The sequence below is a fragment of the Bolinopsis microptera genome, chromosome 12, assembly GCF_026151205.1.
Source record: "Bolinopsis microptera isolate Bmic1 chromosome 12, MBARI_Bmic_1.0, whole genome shotgun sequence".
Taxonomy (NCBI): Eukaryota; Metazoa; Ctenophora; class Tentaculata; order Lobata; family Bolinopsidae; genus Bolinopsis; species Bolinopsis microptera.
The window spans coordinates 9,883,330-9,893,466 of record NC_087083.1 but is presented as its reverse complement, the minus strand read 5'-3'; the positions used below and the strand labels follow the sequence as shown (position 1 = coordinate 9,893,466).

General features: G+C 39.4%; 1 protein-coding gene across 1 annotated transcript; it reads left to right on the top strand.

Annotated features, from left to right (window-relative positions):
- The first annotated feature begins 2,257 nt into the window (after nucleotides 1–2,257).
- Nucleotides 2,258–10,050, top strand: LOC134824098 (isopenicillin N synthase-like). Its single transcript, XM_063835818.1, has 5 exons — nucleotides 2,258–2,739; nucleotides 5,262–5,370; nucleotides 5,733–5,841; nucleotides 6,282–6,451; nucleotides 8,732–10,050. Exons 1-5 carry the CDS (start codon nucleotides 2,355–2,357, stop codon nucleotides 8,895–8,897), a joined length of 939 nt encoding a protein of 312 aa, XP_063691888.1. The 5' UTR covers nucleotides 2,258–2,354; the 3' UTR covers nucleotides 8,898–10,050.
- Nucleotides 10,051–10,137: the final 87 nt, after the last annotated feature.

Genomic DNA, 10,137 nt, shown 5'->3' with positions numbered 1-10,137 from the left:
ATTAATCGCAATAATTACCCATATATATAACATTGTAGTGATAAGTAGGGAGAAAATTTGGTTTTATTTTCTGCTGGGTGCCTTTCTAGATTCACTTTTCGTATGTAAATACAACTGTTTCTTTTCGATGCCACTACAATACTGGGTTGTAATAGTCTACAAGTGTAACCGTACTTTCATTGAACACGAACCTTATTTTAAAAGCAGATTAATTACTAATTAATTAACCGACATGAATAAGATTATATTTGTTAGTCACTGAAATATAACACTTGCTCTTGTATCTAAAAGTAAAGTTAGACCGTCTCCGTTTCAATATGTTACAATTATTGAATTATCAGAAAATACGTAAATTCTATTTTTGGGTTTTGTTCACACTGTACCCAGATTGTTCTCCAATTTATATTGTTTGTGAATATTAATCGCATATTGTTGTTTACCCTGTAGCTGTCTCGTAAGACTGAGCATTAGTTTTTAACATTGTTTTTATCCGTGCTAGTTAATCAAGTTTTGGGTACCGGGCTATCCTGGTTACCCTGACTTATCATGCAGGTCTAGTTTACCCATATATATATATAACATTGTGCCCCAAGTGTGCCCCAGCTGTTCCCCAACTGTATTTGCCCCAAGTGTGCCCCAAGTAACTTTTTGCCCCAAGTGTGCCCCAAGTGTGCCCCAAGTGTTCCTAGCTAGATTACCAAATTGCCCATTGTACTTGTACTTACTTTTTTACTTTGGGCGATGCTCGATCGAAATCTCCTCCACTCTACGTCTCCAGATGGTTCTGTCGCACATAACTGTTCGGAGATCTTCTACCCGCAACCCTGTGTCCCTGGCTACGGTGTCAAGAAAAGAGAGTGGTCTCCTCCCACGCTTGAACTGTGGCAGCCGCCAAGGAAGGATGGTAGAGATGAGATGACCTGGTCTGAAGCTCTCATGCAATGCCCAGCAAATCTGGCACGTCTCTGTGCAACGATGGTGGAGATGGAAGGGAGGTCACCATAGATTTGCTTTAGGGTTGGATGCTTCTTCCATGAAAGATTCCTAGCTTTCATTAGGAGCCTGGTGTAGCACCCGTCGAGACGCTTCTCAAACTGCTTGTTCAAGGTCCAGGTTTCTGAGCCATACAGCAGAACAGGTTCGATGCATGCTCTGAAGAACTTGACTTTCAGCTGGTCAGAAATGCCAGAGGTCCATACCTTCTGCAGTTTGATACAGGCTGACCAAGCCATGCCTTTCCTGGTGTTGAAGTCCTTCCTGCTCTCTGCAATATATGAGCCCAAGTATTTGAAGTCATCAACCTGCTTGATCTGATAACCGGATATTGAGTTCACGGGGCAGCATCAGGAATGTTGATGGTCATGTATTCGGTCTTGGAAGCATTCATCGCAAGTCCGACATGTGCTGCTGCAGTCTCTAAATCCGAGAGCAGTTGTTGGACTTGCTCTATGGTATCGGCAGTCAAGGCCAGGTCGTCAGCGAAGTCAAGATCTGTGACTCTGACCGCATGTACTCTCCGACTTTGCCTGGGGATGATGGTTAGGCCATGGTCAAGAGTCATGCAGTTCCTAAGGACATAATCGAGGACGATGATGAAGAGGAAAGGAGCGAGTGTATCACCCTGAAGGACCCCGATGAGTGTTCTAAAGAAGTCTGTAAGGCCGTCAATGGTTTTGACCCTGGAGTCTTGTAGTGATAATTAGCAGGGAGCAAATTTGGTTTTAGTTTCTGCTGGGTGCCTTTATGTAGATTCACTTTTCGTATGTAAATACAACTCTTTCTTTTCGAAGCCACTACCATACTGGGTTGTAATAACCTACAATATATATGTAAGTGTAACCGCGCTTTCATTGACCAGTGACCACGAACCTTATTTTAAAAGCAGATTAATTACTAATTAATTAACCGACATGAACAAGATTATCTTTTTTATTAACCGTCTTTACCGATCAGATAGAAAAGTTTCTCCAATGAACACAAAAACAGGAATAAGCGCTACAGCTGTTGGGTTAGTTTTAGTTTTGTCACTATCCTTCACCCAGATAACTGACATAAAACTATTTAACGATTTACGCCAAAAACTGTAAGTATTTTGTTCTCAAATTGTAAGTATTCTGTTCGCAAATTTATTGACATTCTAGTTTCTTCGAATATAAATCAGTTACGATAGGTAACTCTGTAGCTGATCGATCTGCAACGTATTCAATCCGTAGATTTTTACTACAACTTTTTTAACTGAAACATCCATCAGGTTCCCCGGCAGCCCGCTCGATCATTTCCACAGAGTCTCCAAAATATCATTCTCTGACTTAATAAACAATGATCAAACCATCGACCCTAAAATACTCCGCTCCATGCAGGAGTTCGGCTTCTTCTACGTTAACAACGTGCCAGACTACAATGCTCTCCAGGAACTCACCCTGCTCAAACATTTCTTCAGTCTGCCTGAAGCCACGAAAATGTCACTTGCAGTGAAAAAACATGAACCGAAAAACTCAAACATATACCGAGGCTACGGTCCAGTGGTGGATTCCGGTACACAGCACAAGGAGATGTTCAACATAGGCCCCCACGAGGCTCCCACACCTACGTACCAACAGACAGACTCTCCGTTGGATAAACTGAGGGCTATCAGTAGGGAGCGGAGTGTGTGGCCTGATACCGGAGATAAAGAGTTTGATGGGGAGTTTAGGAGGGTGTTCAGTGAGGGGATGAAGATAAGGATGAAAATAGCAAGAGGTAAATATAACCAAGGTAACCAGGTAACCAAGGTAGCCAAGTAACCAGGTAATCAAGCAGTGAGGGGATGAAGATAAGGATGAAAATAGCAAGAGGTAAATATAACCAAGGTAACCAGGTAACCACTAACCAAGGTAGCCAAGTAACCAGGTAATCAAGCAGTGAGGGGATGAAGATAAGGATGAAAATAGCAAGAGGTAAATATAACCAAGGTAACCAGGTAACTATGTAACCAGGTAACCAAGCAGTGAGGGGATGAAGATAAGGATGAAAATAGCAAGAGGTAAATATAACCAAGGTAACCAGGTAACCAAGGTAGCCAAGTAACCAGGTAACCAATCAGTATAAAGAGGATGAAGATAAGGAAGAATATAGCAAGAGGTAAAAATATAACGTTGTTTTTAGCCAGATAAGGTTATTTAATATTTTTAGCCAAAGGATTACTGAGGGGTTAAAGGTAATGATGAACATCGCCACTTGCCAGAGGTAAAGATAAGGTTATTTTTAGTTGTGAGGAGGCTTGGGTTATTAATGTGGAGTGGAGACTAGCTATAAATATGTGCGGCATGCCTTATTACCTTATTGGTCATAATTATCACGGACATTACTTTCACGCTGAAGACCTTAGCGTGAATAATTAAGTCTTTGAAAATAATTTCTAGGTGGCATTAAAGGTCCGTGAATAATAAAGTCCGGTAATTAGTTTCATTAATTTTAGTGTGTGTGTGTCCCTACATATGCGTAGATATGTGTGTAGCCGATTACTATATTAGTTTATTAGTATACTATAATAGGACAATTAAAATAATCACTCCTCAGTCACATCTAAAGTTCAGCAAAAGAGTAAAACACTTATTAAAAAATCACCAAACATTTTCACAATTTTTTGGAATTGTTTGGGCGGTCATGTCTGTCATGGGGAACCAGTCAGGAGGGCGGAAGACGCGTGGGCGGAGGTCGCGTAGGCGGAAGACTTGAGGGCGGAGGACGCAAGGGCGGAAGTTTCCTAAAAGGTTGGACACGAGGGCGGAGGTCGCGAGGGCGGAGGTCGATCCCATGATTTGGGCGGAAGACTCGTAAAACGATCACATGTCCTAAATGCTCGACTGGTAATACTACAAAACCGGAAACATCACACAACGTACTTCAAATTGTATAAATTATATAAGTTATATTCAATCAAAGTTATATTCAATCATTTTAGTGGTACTGATTTCGAATTCTTTGTAACTTTACAAACAAAATACACAGGGTTATACTTATAGAGAACGCTTAACGGTAATACAGATATGAAAGAAGCACCCATCCACTTGGGCTGACTCGAATGTAGACGATAGGGCGTTCCTCAGGGCGAGCTCAAAGTCCACCATGATTCGGTCTGGAGAAAAGGAACCAAGGTTTTTGAGGGCGCCGAACGCTTCCATGTAGATGGGAGTGTCCTTGTGGGTCAGGAGAATGTAGACGCAAGGGAAGCACCAGGTTGAATCCTCCGTGAAGTTCACCATCTCCGCGTGGACAGTCAGTAACTGATAGAACAGCTGCGGTGAGGATGAGAAGGTTGCGTCGATATACCAGCTGCTGCTCTGCTCTAGGGCTGTCAGGTTGTTTTTTGTTGCGAAGATGATGACACGTCGATCGTCCAGGTTGTTGTCGTATTGAAGCATAGGTTCACCGGAGAGGGATCTGCAGTCGTCCTCTTCCAGTTGAAGATCTGCGAGGGATGAAGGTGCTCTGGGTCTAGGGTTTCCGTATCGGCGGGCTCTCTGTGCCCTCTTCTTCACCGCTTGTTCGTTGGGGAGGCGGGCACGTGCATCCTGAGACATGGGACCAGTAACGGAGCAAACGATGTTGTGTGTCATCGTCGTAGCAGCCAGATCCTGGACTTTAGCGAGGACTTCTTTCAATTCACAGTCAGCGATATCAGCGTCGTGGTTATGTATCTGTGTCACTTTCACCAAGGATTCGTTCAGGGTATACAGACGACCACGGCAACAGTCTTTCTTCCTCACACATCTCCAGGCTTGGCGTCCATCGGTGGTAAGCTTTCCATCCTTAGAGTAGCGGAAACCACCGTGTAGGAGATTCTGACTGGTAGGAGTCCTTCCTCTGATAATCTTTACTGTATCTTCATCGTACATGGTTGTTATTGTAGTAGTTGAGATGTAGCTGGAACTAAATAATAAGATACTTCTATTCCCAACATCGGTCTTAAATATACTAGTTGTCTCTCGAGTCGTCTACGTTGTGACTCAAGTTGTTCGTTTCACTGTGCAATCTCTTCGTGTGAAAACAGTTGATCTTCCGCCCTTGTGTCCTATACCCCTGTCATGAGCGTGAATAATTATGTCCGTGAAAAATTTGGTCCGTAAAAAACTCGTCCGTGACAATTGTCCGATAAAGTATATTTCAGTATATATAATGTATACAAAAGGAATAAATATTTTATTAATGAGATGATAATACTCTTGTTTTAATCCGTGCGTTGTAAAATTCGTTTATTTTACATAATATTCGTTTCACAGGTATTATTAGAAGCATCGGGAGGAGTTTAGAAGCAGACCAGCTTATTTCGAGATTTACAGAATCTGAATTCTCAACTCTTGGGTTGAGACGTTATCCCACCCGAACTAAGTAAGCAATTGGTGACATCCACCAGAACTCAATGAAATCTGTGACTGGCCACGTGATATTTATAAAATCTGTCGCCAATCTCGTGTTGGAAAATGGCCCCACTTAATACTATGTGTGAATACAAGTGGTACCTGCAAGGGTATTCATTAAGCATTTAGAGTTCTGTAAAACTGCAGTTACAATAATTGTGCTGGAATATTTCACGTAATTTTCCAAAATACATACATACCAAAATATAAATTACCAAAATTTGTGGTAATTTTATTTTTTCTTATCGTACGACTATGGCGAGAGAACTTCTCTCGTCAATTCTTCTTCAGAATTGTTGAAAATTCAACATCCATAATTTTGTATGTTTTCAGGAGGACAGAAAGTATGAATTCAGAATACGATGGAGTCGCCCTGTCAGAACTCGAACACGAAGACTCGACTGTAACCGTGTTGTCTACATTTAACTACACTGGTCTCCAGGTACGTTAGACTGTCACTATGTAACCAGGTAACCAAGGTTACCAGGTAACCAAGGTAACCGTGTTGTCTACATTTAACTACACTGGTCTTCAGGTACGTTAGACTGTAACTATGTAACCATGTAACCAAGGTAACCAGGTAACCATTAACCAAGGTAACCTAGCTAACCAAGGTAACCAACGTAACCTAGCTAACCAAGGTTACATTTAACTACACTGGTCTTCAGGTACGTTAGACTGTCATTTTAATTTTCACGTTTAACATTTTAATCTCAGAGGATGAAATTATACGTGGTGTTAAATGGAATTGTTGTCACAAACTCTGAAACAAAATTAATTGCATTTTATAGTGGTTTCTATTCATTAGGTAGTTATGCTAAATCTATCTGCATTGCCCTGCTTATTTGGATCCAACTAATATAACAACTTATATTTCTCCAGGCCCTGTACGGCGAGGAATACCTGGAGGTTCCCCCATCTGAGGACGGATTTATTGTTAATATCGGGACCCTTGTTGAGGACATTACTGATAAGAAGATAAAAGCAGTCAGGCATAGGGTTAAACAAGTTGACTTTGAGAGACATTCTATTCCCTGCTTCTTCAACCCATCGTAAGTTTACTTTATTTCTAAGATGAGAAGTACGTACGGTATGAGGTTTTTTATTAGTACGTACCGTACAACTACTTTAAAGTTGTTGTTGTAGGTGGTACCTGCAAGGGTATTCATTAAACATTTAAAGTTCTGTAAAAATGCAATTAAAATAATTGGAATATTTCACGTAATTTCCCAAAATACATACATCCAAGGCAAAATATAAATTACGGGAACTAGAACGAACACCGATGGGACATTAAGACAACAATAAGACAACAATAAGACAACATTAAGACAACGTTAACGCAACAAACACCAATAAGACAACAAACGGTAAGACAACATTAAGACAACATTAAGACAACATTAAGGCAACATTAAGGCAACATTAAGGCAACAATAAGACAACAATAAGACAACATTTATGATAAAATATTAAGACAACACAATCTTAAATGAGTTTGTTGTCTTAATGTTGTCGTAATGTTCTCTTATTGTTGTCTTATTGTTGTCTTATTGTTGTCGTAATGTTCTCTTATTGTTCTCTTATTGTTGTCTTATTGTTGTCTTATTGTTGTCTTATTGTTGTCGTAATGTTCTCTTATTGTTGTCTTATTGTTGTCTTATTGTTGTCTTATTGTTGTCTTATTGTTGTCTTATTGTTGTCATGAATAAGATTGGGGGATTTAAGATTACGTTGGCTCTGTTTTGATTTCGGATACTTGATTAAGACACAGTATTGGATAATAAATAATTAAATAAATGTTAAATAAATATCAAATAAATATCAAATAAATATCAAATAAATAAATAATCAATCAGCAGTGTAGTACGTTTCAATATGAAACAAGTAGTGAAGTAGAGAGAGGTAGAATCATGTCCTCATCCAAGGGCAACTTCTGATATCCCCGATAGTTAACGGTCTAAGATTACGATTAGGATTCAGGATGATAGATATCGTCTCCAGGCAGAGAGATGACACTCCTCGGTAGGTGAAAGTCAGTGGGCTGAGGTAATCACGTGTCCTCTTGAAGGGAACGTGTCCCGTAATCATCTTGTAGAAAGTCACTCCGAACGCCCATATGTCAGCAGCTACAGGATCGTAGTGTCCAGTAAAGAGGATCTCAGGGCTGGCGTACTGTTTTGTTCCGGAGAAGGTGGAGTGGAGATGTGGTGTTATCCTCTGGGCAGCTCCGAAGTCTATCAGTCTGATGTCTCCAGTAGAGGGTTGTATCAGGATATTCTCAGGTTTAACATCCAAGTGAGCTATCTGTTTCTCTTCGTGCAGGTAGGATAAAGCTGACGATAGTTGACGGAGGATGTACTTTGTGTTCACTTCTGACAGTCTCTTCTTGATGTCGATGTAGTCGAACAGGTCCATACAACCAGGTAGAAGTTCCAGGATCATGAGGAGGTGACTAGGGGTAGAGTAGAACTCCAGCAGTCTGATTATCTGGGGGTGTGATATCTCCGCCATGAGGGTGATCTCTGCAGGGATTGTGTCTGAGTCGGTCTTGATCTTCTTAGCTACCAGCTCTGCTCCAGAACGGAGGTGGGTGACTCTGAAGACTGTTCCAAAACCTCCTGAGCCGATCTTCTCGTGTAAACTGTAGGAAGAGTTAAAGGAGTTGAGGGAGGATTGATCAGAGGAGGAGAGTTCTGCAGCAGGGTTCTGTTTGAAGGAAGAGAGGTCTTCTGGTTCCTGGTTCTGTCGAGATGTGCAAAGTCCCATATTAAGTAGATGTTAGATTAAGATAGAGTGAAAGATTCAACGAAACAAACAAGGATAATAACAAGGTCTGACACAACCGTTATATATATTTACGGTTGACACCGTTTTTAGTGTAGTTGAGCATTGGATTATTTGCCTCCCCGCTCACGTGAACCCTGTGTCGTACACAGATATGTCATATTGGTGTCAGCGGTAAGGCATCTCGATCACTGGTCGGGCAGGAATTGTAAAGGAATTGTAAAGGAATTTTAAAGAATCAAATAAAATAATAATAAATAAATCAAATTAAAAGGTAGAAAATCTGAATAGTCGCGGCAGAACATACTAATATGACAATTATTTATTGACATGATCTGATGTCTTGGATAATACTTCAACCATAGAAAGGCTTCAAATCTTTATAAAATTCGCTTGAAATTATGTGTTACTATTGAAATCGGTTCCAATTATAGAATTATGAACAGAGACCGTCCAGAAAATCATTAAAAAGGAATTTGTATACCACTCTTATCTTACCGCAGATCTTATTATAATATTCAGATTCACAGAACACTCACGCCCAGGTTTGATGCGGATATAAGCAAGAGCATATCAGGGCGGACAACAGCAGCTGGAGAAGAAACACAGCTCTTTGGAGAGTGGATGAGGGATTATCTACCTAAAGTGGAACCTGGACTGTTAGAACAGGACATATTGACCAAGGAGGCTGTAGATGTTGGTGGTCATTAAACTGCTGTTATATGTTTAGTGATATTAAATATACAGATATTATATATATACAGATTGGGATTTGGGATGTTAGATTTGTTTAGTTTTTCATGTTATTTTATTAGATTTTTATTTATATTAAGGATAGTTAAAAACAACGCCCAAGTCTTATCTTTCCCTAAAAAAATAACTGAATATCAAAACATCATTGTATTTGTAATTGCTGCCAATATGTCTTATCATAAGCTAAATTACAGAGATAATACAGATCAAAAATATTATTCATGGTAAGTCCCGTGTATTTATGGCAAAAATGAGGGAAGAAAGCGCTGGTCCATCAACAGGACCCGCAAAACATGTCCTAACATTCTCCACCGACTAGTAATTATACGGTCTACGGGCCAATTTTTCTGACAATAGTTCAGTATTGCAGCGTTTATATATATACAAGATTTGTTGACTCCTGGGTACTTTATATTCAAAATAGAGCGAAGATGTCTGTGGTGAGCAACATCATTTTAAAGAAGATTAATATTTGAACTTAAAGAAATAGTGTTGAATGATCGCAGAACTTTGATTTCATTGTTGTAATATATTGATGCCCATAATCGGTTACTACTCCAACCCTCAGTTTAAAAACCGTTGAGAATAATGAATAAGGTTCTTTGTTATTATGTATAATGATATATTGATGGCTGATGCCCATGATAGATTATTTATTTGACCCTCAGTAATCAGAATATATTTCTTTGTTATTATTGCAGAATATTATTGAATATTGATGCCCATATTCGGTTATTTTATCCTACCCTCAGTTTTGAAAGGCGCTAAGAATAAGTTTCTTTGTTGTTATGTATAATAATATATTAATGCCGGCCATAATAAGTTATTTGATTTGACCCTCAGAATATATTTCTTTGTTATCATTGTATGTAGTATATTGAATATTGATCATTGATGCCCATATTCGGTTATTTTATCCTACCCTCAGTTTTGAAATTCGTTGAGAATAAGTTTCTTTGTAATCATTATATCCACTGAACTATATTTCTACCAACGCTTTAACAATTGTCGAGAATAGTTGTTTTTGTACCACTTGAATCTTTATTATTTATTAGAGGAAATTGAAATTGTTGACAGCTGTAATATGTTTTCATTATCGAATATCGTCAAATCACATACGACTAGGAACCGACGCTAACCTCGTACTTTTACTAATTTGTAATGGAAAAACTTTTTTTAATTAATTAAGTGGCCTGCA